Source organism: Petaurus breviceps, unplaced genomic scaffold, assembly GCF_028583685.1.
Source record: "Petaurus breviceps papuanus isolate PSGF00001 unplaced genomic scaffold, PetGlider_PUasm1.0 220, whole genome shotgun sequence".
Lineage (NCBI taxonomy): Eukaryota > Metazoa > Chordata > Mammalia > Diprotodontia > Petauridae > Petaurus > Petaurus breviceps.
Window position 1 is genome coordinate 22,949,932 of NW_027185876.1, and position 12,059 is coordinate 22,961,990.

Below are 12,059 nucleotides of genomic sequence, written 5' to 3' on the forward strand. Positions count from 1 at the left end.
AACAGAATGAAAGCTCCTCAAGGGTAGGTACTATCTTTCTGCTTGTATTTGTATTCTCAGTGTTTGGCATATAGCCAGTTCTTTAAAAAATGCTTGTTGATTTGTCTTGTTGACTAATAAGGAGCCATTGAAGTTTACTGAGAGGAGGAGTGATATGTTCAAAGTTACACTTTAGGAAAATCCCTTTGGAAGCTGTGGGATGATGGATCAGAGTGAGGAGGGCTGGAAAGGAGAAAGCCAAGGCAGGAATACCAATTAGGAAGCTATGGGAATAGGCCCAGTGAGAAGTTATGAGGGCCTGAACTATGGTGGGGGCTCTGTGAGTGTAAAGGACATTATATGAGCATTTGTAGAGGCCGAAAAAGGCAAGATTTGGTATTTGATGGGATATGTGAGGTGAATGAGCGGTGAAGAATTATACCATTTGCCAGCCTGGCTAACTGGAAGGATGGTAGTGCCCTTAAAAGTAACAGGGAGGCTCTGAGGAGAGGCGAGTTGTGTTTGGAACCTATTGAATTTGAAATGTCATTTCAAATTGTTGTAGGTAATTGGTGTGATTCTAGACTACAGATCAGCAGAGAAATGAAGGCTTTACATATGATCAGAAGTAATATGGAACCCAGTTATACTCCCTAGGAAAAAAATATTTCAGGAAGTAAATAGATATGCTTCTAGCCTAATATTCCCCTTTGTCTGAGGAGACCAGAGTGGTCTCTAGCACCAACTTCCTGCTTCCCTTCTTGGCAGGAATGAAATTCTCCCTTGAGGAATGGTGGAGAGAGAAAAGCTTAGAGATGTCTATTCTCTCTCTTTTCTATCACATGATGACTGGACTTGCTGCACATGGACCCTCACTACTCTTGTGAGGCCGTCTCCTTCCCTACATGGGAGCTTCACCCAGAGTACTTATGTTCCATATAAATGCAAAACCCATAGGGGCTCCTAGGTGGCACGGTGAATAGAGCACCAGCCCTGGAGTCAGGAGGACCTGAGTTCAAATCCGGCCTCAGACACTTGACACACTTATTAGCCATGTGACTTTGGGCAAGTCACTTTACCCCAATTGCCTCCAAAAAGCAAAATAAAAAAAAAATGCAAAACCCATACACAAAGATTGTTATAAAAATCTCCATTATTATTGAATAATAAAGAATAAAATAGGTACATATTATATAAATAAATATTTTAAACATTTATTTTTAAAAGTCATATTATAAAATCTCTACAAAACCCCAAAACTCATACATGTTTTTCAATACAAATATTTCCCACACATACATATTAACAATCTATTATTTACAAACAATATTTTAAAATTCTAAGAGACACAGTCATCTGTACTACAACCTGAGCACTGTAAAGTCTCCTTCTCCTATTTGCCAAGAAAGGTTTTGGTTCAGTATAGGCTACCATCAATTGGTTCTACAAAAACTCCGTGTTAGACAGTGACATTACTGACGGCAATTCATTCCATAGGAATGATGCTATAAATGGTTGATCAGCCAAATGCCGTTATTAATAAAAATAGCTAGCATTTACATGGCACTTTGATGTTTACAAAACACTATTATTACAGACAGGTTTTGCAGCTTTACAGAGGGCTTTTTTGCTCCTAAGATGTTATCGTAGCTTATTGGTAGCAATAACCCTGTGTGCAGTGTGCTTTTACTTTGCAAATTCCCAACTTCGTGTCAAATTGACTTTCAGTCTAATTACTTGCAAAAATGGTCACCATCTCCCTAGCACAGTATGCCCCAAAATGCACAAGATGCCTCAATATGCCCAATCTGATGATGAAAGCATAGAAGCACAGAAATCTCATCAATCACGTCTTTGTAGCATTAGGGCAGCCATTGCAGAGACCAAGGTAGGCACTGTTTCAGGCTTTCCAGCCATCAATGAGGAGCTGGAAATTGGGAAATTTTCTGGAGTCTTCCTGACTCCAGGCCTGACCCTCTGCGCACAATGATGCCACCTAGCTGTCACTAAAAGCGCTATTAAAAGATAGTTCTGATGTTTTATGAATTACAGAATATTCAATACAGATGGTCACAAATGTAAAAAAAAATCACCTAATAATCTCTAAATACATTTTGCTATACCAAATCCCACAGTAATAAAAGTACCCCCAGATCAATGATCTGCCATCCCAATACAGTTTGGTCAGTAGGAATGAGTATGGTTTGCACTTTTCAGAGCTCTTGTCAATGTTGTCTCCCTTGGAATATTTGAAATTGTAGAATTTCTTTTCAATATTTAATTAGCAGCAGAATTTCTCCCAAAAGAAGACTCCCACAGATCTTCCGAACACTTGATAGGTTATAATACTCGTTCCTATTTACGTGGAACCTTACATTTGAAAAAGGCAAGTATCATTACCTCACAACACCTGTTCACCTGTATTCTGTGAGTGTTCGATTCACACCATTTGCAAAGAACCAATGAACTTCAAAGTTGGGTCTCCATTGAGCTCATGCTTGGAGATGACGAGGAAAGTAATCCCAACATTACAGTCCCTTATTCTGTTACATTTATATGGGCTTAACAATGGCTAGTTGATTGGTCAATCTATTATAAGACAATCCATCCTCTTATTTTGAAAGTTATATTAACACATAATCTTCCCAGTAGAAAGACAGGAGATAGCCCTTGTCATCTAAACTTGGTCAGCAGAAGTTATTTGTGGATGCCAAGGTTGTGATTGATAGGCATGGAAAGACCAAGGATACAAGGAACATTTTCCTCTTGAGGAGATGAGTTGTCTCCAGTGGCTAGGCACATGACTGAAAAGCCTAGTTTTCCAGAACATATCTGTAAAGGCATCTCCAATTCCTGCAAAGACAGTAGCAAATCCTCTCAGCACACTTATAAGAACATTTTGTTCTAGCTAAACCAAAGTCATGATTTATATGTGCATTTTTATTCACCCAGACAATCCAAATCCTTTTATAATAAAACATTTGTGGGGCGGCCAGGTAGCACAGCGAGTAAGAGCACCGGTTCCAGTGTTGAGAAGACCTGGAGATCGAATCCCGGGCTCAGACACTTAGCACCCACCCAGAAACACCTGGCTGTGTAACCTTGAGCAAGTTACTTAACCCCAATTGCTTAGGGGCGGCCAGGTGGCTCAGTGAGTAAGAGCACTGGCTCCAGTGTCGGGATGACCTGGATCAAATCTGGGCTCAGATACTCAGCACCACACCCAGAAATAACTGGCCGTGTAACCTTGAGCAACTTACTTAACCCCGATTGCTTTAAAAAAAAAAAATAAAAAAATAAAACATTTGTAGCTGCAACTACTTGTGAACACAAAATGCCTTGATGGTAAAGATCAGTGAAGACAGGGGTCATGTCTTAGTAGAACTTATCTCTCCTAATGCCTAATACAGGGTTTTCTGCACACAGTATGAACAAATGTTTATTGAATTGGAATAAAATTGTCAATTTGATAAAACCAATTCACCCAACACTTAGAACACCCTAGCCCTACTCTCATTGAAAAGGGAGTATTGAGGCACCCACAAGTAAGTGGCCTGACCTAAAGTGTTCAGTCATGTTCAGACAGAAGTAGATGACATCCAATAAATTTCTGTGGAAAGGCTAAAGGAATGAAATGGCTCATTAGTTTGCTGTAGCACTGGTTCCCTTTCTATGATTCTGTATTTTGTTCCTTGCATATAAGGTATAGAAATTAGCCTCAGAAACCAGGGAAATTCTGTTACAATAGAGCTGATGCCATATGAATAAAGAATGGTGATGGCGCTATCCAAATGGATTTTTAATAAAGGTAGATGCCTTACCTGATCCTGCTGGACTTAAATTAACTCAGAAGAAGCTTGGTAGATTCCATCTGAATCAAGACTTTGGCAGCTACTGTAAAACACACAAGACAAGACAAGGTAAACCACTGTTCTCCAGTAGAAAGGAGGGGGAAATATTTGTGTAAAATGTTAGCTGATAGACTTCATTTATCCACAAAGATAAAACTTACCTAGTAGGAGAAAATTTCTTTGCTGCAAGAGAAAGAAAGAAAATCATTGAGTGTCATGAAATAATAAAACTAGTTTTGAATTATTTACCTTATACCCTAGTTTTTAATTTATCATTTCTGACAATTGAGCTTCCAACCCTTAACTCTTTTTATGAATCTGATATTGTTTTGAAAGATCAGGTATTGGTAAGGCTTGAATGGCCACAAAATGAGATAATAATACTAATAATAGCGATGGGTATTGGCCCTGTGACTTACTAGTGTAAGGAAGTCCTGAGTGCAAAATCATCACCTAAGCATCTTCAGGATCTTCCCTGTGCCTGAAGTTAATTCAGGGAGCTGCCTAGAGCACAGAGAGATTAAATGATTTGCCTGTGATCACACAACCAGTTATTTGTCAGAAGTGGGACTTTTACCCAGGTCTCCCTGATATCAAAGTCAACTCTCTGTTCACCATATTGCCTCTTGATAAAATAATAATCAATAATAACAATCCATATTTATCCAATGCTTTAAAGTTAACAATACTCTCAAATGCAGACCAAATGATTCACTAGCAGAATGCTTTTCCCATTAAAAAAAAAAAAAGGTCAGGCCTCCTGAACACTGGATTTGAAAATAAAAGTCCTGGGTTTGAATTTCATTTTTGCCACTTAGCACCTATATAACCTTGGCCAAGGCCCCCAACCTTTCTGTGACTCAGGTTCCTCATAAAATGAGGAGGTAGAATTAAATTACCTCTAAATTACCTTCAGGTTCTAAATCTATGATCCTGTGATCTCCTCAACTCTAATTTAAGCCTGGGACTTTCAAAAAATAGACCTCGGGAACATTTTTTTCAACCTTCCTCTTCTGTAATGTTGACCCTCCTTTTGATCAAGACCTGTAATTTTCATTGTAGTGGGGAACCCTGGTTTGGAAATTTTCCCCACTGATGTATTTCAGCAACTTTTTGGTAATTACATAGTCTTAGAATTTTCTGCATCACCAAAAGAGAAAATTATTTGCCCAAGGTTATACAGCTACTGTCTATCAGGGCGGGACCTGATTCCAAGGGTAGCCTTCTCTTGCCTGTGTCATATTGCCTCTTGACATTAAATCTGTTACTGCTAATTTGGACCCTTATTCCCCACCTTGAGATTGCCACTGGCTGCCCACTGTCACCCATCCTACCAGGACTTCTATTCAAACCCAAGTTATGTACAGTAGAACCAAAATCCTAGTTTGCATTTGTAGGAGATATTACGACCTCTTCCTTCATTCACCTAAAAGAAGAAATTCTTCTATTTCCAGAAGTGTATTTGCAAGGGATTCACAAATAGCTGCAGAAAGGGTACTCACCTTTCTTTCGAAGACGTTTTGCGAGCCAAAGAAGAAATGATGCTGTCGTCAAGAGGGAGGTCCCACTAGTGGTCACGCCAATGACCAGGGAAGTGTTTGACTCCTTAGGAGCTAAGGGAATAAGAAGGAAAAGAGTCATTTAGAAAATAAAATGAGAGAAGACACTTGCAAATATATTTAAGGTCCCTTCTCCTTAGCCTTTTCTCCTATTGATGAGAGGATCATTTACTATATTTGACATTTTTATTTTAGGTAGAATGTAGGGGGATGAAATTATTCATCAAAAGACATAACAATGGATTTCATTCAGAGGAATGCTACTGGTTGGATGGAAAGTGTCCCTGAGAAAGAGGAGGGAGTCTCCCATTTCCAGAGTAGAAGTGACCTAAACCAGGTACTTTTAACCCTTTTTCTAGCAAAAACTCCTTTGGTAACCTGATGAAGCCTAGAAATCCCTTCTCAAAATGATGTTTTTTCCATAATTAAAGATTATGCTAAATTTTAGTTAGAGATTAGTAAAAATAAAGATTAATTTTCTTCTAAATCAAGTTCATGGACCTCCTGAGTCTATAGACCCTAAGTTAAGAACCTTTGCTATGAACGAGGGATCAGCAAGGTACTACCTGCAGGCCTAATCTGGCCCACCATCTGTTTTTGTACAGCTGGGGTTAAAAACAATTCTTAATTCACAATAATACAAAAACAAGTAATGGACCAGATTTGGCCCACTGGACATTGTTTGCTGACCCATCCTCTAAACAATAACAAGTATATTTTATCCTATTTTCCCCTATCCCTGTGGATTTAAAGGTTCTGCAGCTTATTAACCTATACAATCTTCTGGTTAAAGAATGTAACATCTTTGATGTCAGAGACTTATTTTTAATCTTGTTTTTGTATCTCCTGGGCCCAGCAATGCTCCTTGTATGTGACAGGACACTTAATAACTGATTGGTCAAATGAATAAGTGCAGGAGAAGGACAGGCAGTTGTTCCTTATGACACCATTTCCTGAAATATCCAGATAATTCCCTTTCTACACTTCAGCCCACACCCTCTTAGCGAGCTGACCCTAGCACATTACCTTCACAGGAAGGCAGCATCCCAGACCAACTTCCCGTGGCTCTGCATGCCAAGGAATCAGAGCCGTTGAGTTTCCATCCCTCGGGGCATTCAAACACACATCGAGTACCATAGAGAAAATTCCCATCACCATCACAGGTCATGTTAATCTCCTTAGGGACTTTCAAGGTAGAGCATTGTACCACTAGAAATGAAATTCAAAGAAAGAGCTGCATGAGGTTAAGAAAAGTCTATCAGGAAATAGTCAAGCTGGTTAAAATATATGCACTGAATTCCCTTCCGAAACTTCTCTGTTTCTAAACTAGCTGTCACATTTCTTTAAGATTATTCTGCAAATCATCTGATTAAACTAGTCTAGAATATGAAAAATAGTATATGATTACAAGTAACAATCTCTTAAAATTTACCTGTTTCAGACTAGAGTTCATAAAATATATGAATTTATATTTCCAGCATAAAACAATAAAGATCAAGGTTTTAATTTCTGTCTAGGTATTAAATGGCCCCCAAGAGCTGACCAACCCACCTAAGAACCCATGCTAATTTTTAATTAAAACTTTGGTTTATGTTTTAATCATCAAAGTTATAGGCTTTTGTTTCTTTGAAATAAACTATCTTAATTTCACTTTTACAAATAAAGGAAAATACTTTTGGAAAAAAAAGAAAGAACCTAAGCTCAGTGCTACCTTTACAGGTTGGCATTTGCTGCGTCCACTGCCCCTGGGCTGTGCACTCAAGTTGGGGTGATCCTTGCAACTCAAAGCCTTCCTCACAGCTGAAGCTACAGACTGACTGGTAAGTGAAGTTTCCAGTGGGGGACTGGGCACACATCACAGAGCCATTTTGGGGCTGACTCACAGCATCACATTTCACAACTGTAACACACACAAGCACATACAAACACACCATTACCATTAGCAGTTTGCTTGACTAATGCAATCATAGACTGACTGCTCGAGAAATAAAGTATGACCCTGGGCAGGTCACTTAATAACCCTGTTTGCCTCAGTTTCCTCATCTGTAAAATGAGCTGGAGAAGGAAATGACAAACCACTCCAGTGTCTTTACCAAGAAAACCCCAAATAGGGTCACAAAGAGTTAGTCACAACTGAACAGCAACAACATATATGATAGTTACATTTATGTCTTGATTTCCTGGCAGACGGTAAGCCTCTTAACTATAGGGATTGATCACAGGATCATAGATCTAAATCCAAAAAGGACCCAAGAAGCCATGGAAACCACCACCTGTGTTTTACAGATGAGGAAACAAAAGCCTTGCAAGAGAAGCTAGGTTTCTTGCTCAGGATTTCAAAGGTGGGGAAAGGGAATAAGCATTTATATAGAATGCTGGGCACTGTGCTAAGTGCTTAAGAAATATTATTTCATTTTGTCCTCACAACAACCTTGTGAAGTAGATGCTGTTATTATCCCCATTTTACAGTTGAGAAAACTGAGGCAAATGTTAATCGAGTTAGACATGGTCACACAGTTGGTAAGTGAGGCTGGATTTGAACTCAGACCTTCCTGATCCAAGTCTGGCACTCTTGAAACTGTACTACCTACATAGCTAGTTAGTGTATGATAAAGGATTCAAACTCAGGTCTTCATCTGACTTTGTCAGCTCAGATGGGCTGCTTGCTTCACTTCATGATATGAGTTATAAGTTTTTAGCAGCTCACTTCAGGCAAGAGAAAACTGCTGGCCTGGTGTGTTGTCATCTCAAAGGAGCGAAATTTGGTCCTACCTTCACAAGTTGGCATTTGCTGCGTCCACTGCCCCTGGGCCGTGCACTCAAGCTGGGATGATCCTTTAAGCTCAAAGCCTTCCTCACAGCTGAAGCTACAGACTGACTTGTAGGTGAAGTCTCCAGTGGGAGAATGGGCACACGTCACAGAGCCATTCTGGGGCTGGCTCACAGCATCGCATTTCATGGCTGTAACACACACAAGTGCATACAAACACACCATTACCATTAGCAGTTTGCTTGACTAATGCAATGACAGACTGACTGTTCAAGAAATAAAGTCCTGTGTTTTGGGGAGAAAAGCTTGTATTTTTTTTTCTTAAAAACTACCTTCACACGTGGGCTCCTCCATGTCCCATTCTCCTGTTAAGTTACACTGGAGTCTCTTGGATCCTTTCAACATAAATCCCTCCTCACAGGAGAACTCACAGCTGGAGCCACTTTGGAAACTTCCAGAAAGACTGGGAAGGCATTCCATGTGGCCTCTCTCTGGCCTGTTGGGCACTTTACACTGTATTGCTGATGAGAAACAAGTTAAATATTCAGTCAGGATTGCAAGGCAATATGGAAGTATTTGCACTTTGATGAGTGAACTCAGATCCATTCCATGAAAGACAAAGCTAATTCTAGATCATGGATCCTAGGGTTCAAACTAACAGACTTCAGAGATGGCCTAGGACTTGAGGTCACAGGTTCCCCCTCTCCCCTACCCCTTCATACTGTAGGCAGAGGAATGCAGACCCAGAGAGATTCAGTATTTGGGCCCAGGTCACACATGGAGTGAGTGGCAGGGCCAGTTTTCAACTAAGATTTTGTGTCTCCAAATCCAGGGTTCTTTGGGTACACCAGGCTATTTTATCAGGATTTTTGAGTAACTGGGGGAAGCTTATAGAACAAAGCAGCTGGATGCTGTGTACTAAAAAGCAGTCTGAAGATATAGCAGCATTTCAGTGCTAAATCTGCATTCTTTCCTCTCCTTGATCCCATGAGAGAAACAATTTTTATTTCTCCTCTACTCTTGCTTCATCCATTCAACAAGGTGGTTGTTCCTCTGATATGCTGGGAGGGCTTGGGATGGGGCGGGAGGGCTTTGGATAGTCAAAGGGAAGCACTGGAGATCTAGGGACCTGGAGAGACTAAGGGGAGGTGTTGGCAAGAGGGAGAGAAGAGCTCAGTATGGGAGGCGGGTGGCCCAAAGAGAACTTTTGCCTGCTTTGAAGTTTTGCCTAGGGCCCTGATTGTGGGCCTTCATGACTCTGAAACAAACACTTCTTTCTGGTCACCTCTGGCACTCCAGACACAAGTTTGCTAATTCTTACATGACTTGCTACGTCTCAGTGCCTCCTTTTTATTGGAGAAGATGTAAATATGCACTTAAGTGTTTACACTCAACATGTTTTTGAGTGTCTACTCTGTGCCTAGCACTGAGCTTTGTAAGATTTAAAATCAAGAGCTGGCCAGGATTATTTCCATCACATTAACGTTTCTGCCTCTTCCATCTTCAGCTTATATAAGACATTGTTCTTATTGGCCTATACCTGTCATGTTCTAAATAGGAACCAATCTTTTGATGTGTGCATCTAGTCAATAATGAGTGTAACCTGGGGCACAAGTTCATTTGAATAAGCTGCTCCTCAGTGGTGTCGAACAGTTATTCAACACTCTGTGCCTCTTGAGGGGAAATTGGTTAGATCTGCCTTACACATAGAGCTAATTAACTGGTTTAAACATAGAAGTGGGGTTCACATTGCCCATTGAATCTGAACTCAAAAGTTCAAGCAGGCTTCATCTCACAGCGTGACTTTTAAGGGATGCATTTCCATTCAGGGAAGAGAAAGGTTCAACCTGTCATGTTATAATGTTAAAAGATAGAAATTTGGTCCTACCTTCACAGGTTGGGAATTGCTTCGTCCACTGCCCCTGAGCCATGCACTCAAGCTGGGATGATCCTTTAAGCTCAAAGCCTTCTTCACAGCTGAAACTACAGACTGACTGGTAGGTAAAGTCCCCAGTGGGGGGATGGACACACTTGACAAAGCCATCATGGGGCTGGCTGGGAGCATTACATTTCACCACTGAAACACACAGAAAAGCAAACACACGTCATTCCCATTAACCATCTCCTTGGCCCCTTTAGCAATACATAATAGAACCAACCCTTTAAATTGCCTCTTGTTATTAAGACATCCTACCTTGACACATTGGTTTCTCCATGTCCCACTTCCCAGATGAGCTACAATGAAGATTCTTGGATCCCTTTAGCTCAAATCCTGATTCACAGTTGAACACACAGGTTGTATTCCATGGAAAGATTCCAGAACTTTGGGAGCAACTCACGGATCCATGAGCAGGACTTGTCAGTGCATCACACTCCACCACTAGAAATTAGAAATGAGACCATGAATTGGACAGAAGAACAACATAGTTATTCTGTGTAGGACTTGGATAGTCCTCCAAGTCCCTAAAATAAGAGTCTTGAGGACAGTACACCAAACCTCTCATATGTGATTTCCATCTTATCAGAGAAAGTCAATTTCTGATTATTTACATTGAGAATTATCTACTAAAAGTCTCTGTACTTTGCTAACATAAAGTGAATTTTCATTTTTTCAAGCCCAAATTGAACTATAAGAAAAGGAACTCTAAGCCAAATTCAAATTCTCCCTAGTGCAAACCAACAAATGTGTAGAAATATTGTCTGACTTTGCTTTTAAGCTACAGTTTTATATCAGTCTAAAGGTGAAATATTTTGTTCCCAGTATTGAGGAGTAAGTTGGGTAGGTAAGAAAAGAGGTGACTGGAGAAGAAGCATTCTTTCATTTCTGTTATTGTCCCAAGTCTTCTAAATCTCAACAACATTGGGATCATTCCTATTCAAACAGAATACAATACATCCGTGAAAGCCAAAGATCTATGATACATTAGTGTGATTCTTGAGTTGACTGTATATATTGGAAGACAGAATGAGTTATGTTCTATGATAGCTTCTCAAATCATCTAATATAAGTTAGATAAGAAGCAGGGATGAACTTTCTATACTGAAGAAAAGTGAAATACCTTCACAAGTAGGGCTAGGTCCGCTCCATTTTCCAGAAGAAGTACACTGCACGGAGTTAGCATTGGTGGGGATGTAGCCTTCTTCACAACTGACAGCGCAGGAAGAATTGAAATGGCCCACTGGATGACTGCAAACCAGGACACCATGTTCGGGATTGGCCTGAGATTCACAGGTCACAGCTATGAGAGAAAACAAAATCAGCCTGACTCGTGCCTCATTTTGGTGTAAGACGGAAAGTGCTATGATGGAGACCATACTCCAAAGACGGGGTGGAGGATGAGGTGAGGTTGAAATAATGGAGCAAATGGATTAGGCAGAATAGGTCTTACCATGCTCACACTGGGACCCAGTGAACCCTGGATAGCACTGGCAAGTAAAGTTGTTGATGGTCTCCACACACTCCCCATGGCCATTGCAGGAATTGCTGGTACAGGAAGCTGAAACCAAAAGGATCGTCACTCACTGCTGTCGCTACTACTCCTTCATATGAATCATCAGGATGCTTGCTAAAGGAGGGCTATTAAGAAGACCCAAATTGTATTGGCCTTTTGGGCTTTTGATTTTAGCTTAAGGGCCTGTCAAGAAGGCAGGCTGACATTGTTTAGGTTCACCTTTCCCGAATCTCATTTTTAATATATTTCAGACCAAAAATCATATCAGGTGGTGTTTACTTTTGTAATCACAATACCATTTTGCAAATGGGAGGTACCATATTTCCTCATTGTCTCTGAACATTGATACCCAGTACTTCAGACACACACAAAATATCTCGGCCTTAGTGACCACAACTACACACACACACACACACACACACACACACACACACACACACACACACAC

At 40.4% G+C, this 12,059-nt stretch overlaps 1 protein-coding gene across 1 annotated transcript in view; it reads right to left on the minus strand.

The window, feature by feature from the left end:
- Window positions 1-1,114: 1,114 nt before the first annotated feature.
- Window positions 1,115-12,059, minus strand: part of SELE (selectin E) — a 13,340-nt gene continuing 2,395 nt past the window's right edge. The window contains exons 4-15 of the mRNA XM_069094744.1: window positions 11,549-11,656; window positions 11,219-11,398; window positions 10,354-10,539; window positions 10,048-10,236; window positions 8,492-8,680; window positions 8,162-8,350; window positions 7,101-7,289; window positions 6,416-6,598; window positions 5,333-5,443; window positions 3,992-4,013; window positions 3,801-3,873; window positions 1,115-2,832 (exon numbers count right to left, since the gene is read on the minus strand). Of these exons, the coding sequence (XP_068950845.1) occupies window positions 3,816-3,873; window positions 3,992-4,013; window positions 5,333-5,443; window positions 6,416-6,598; window positions 7,101-7,289; window positions 8,162-8,350; window positions 8,492-8,680; window positions 10,048-10,236; window positions 10,354-10,539; window positions 11,219-11,398; window positions 11,549-11,656 (1,604 nt within the window). The 3' untranslated portion in view covers window positions 1,115-2,832; window positions 3,801-3,815. The remainder of the gene's footprint in view (window positions 2,833-3,800; window positions 3,874-3,991; window positions 4,014-5,332; window positions 5,444-6,415; window positions 6,599-7,100; window positions 7,290-8,161; window positions 8,351-8,491; window positions 8,681-10,047; window positions 10,237-10,353; window positions 10,540-11,218; window positions 11,399-11,548; window positions 11,657-12,059) is intronic.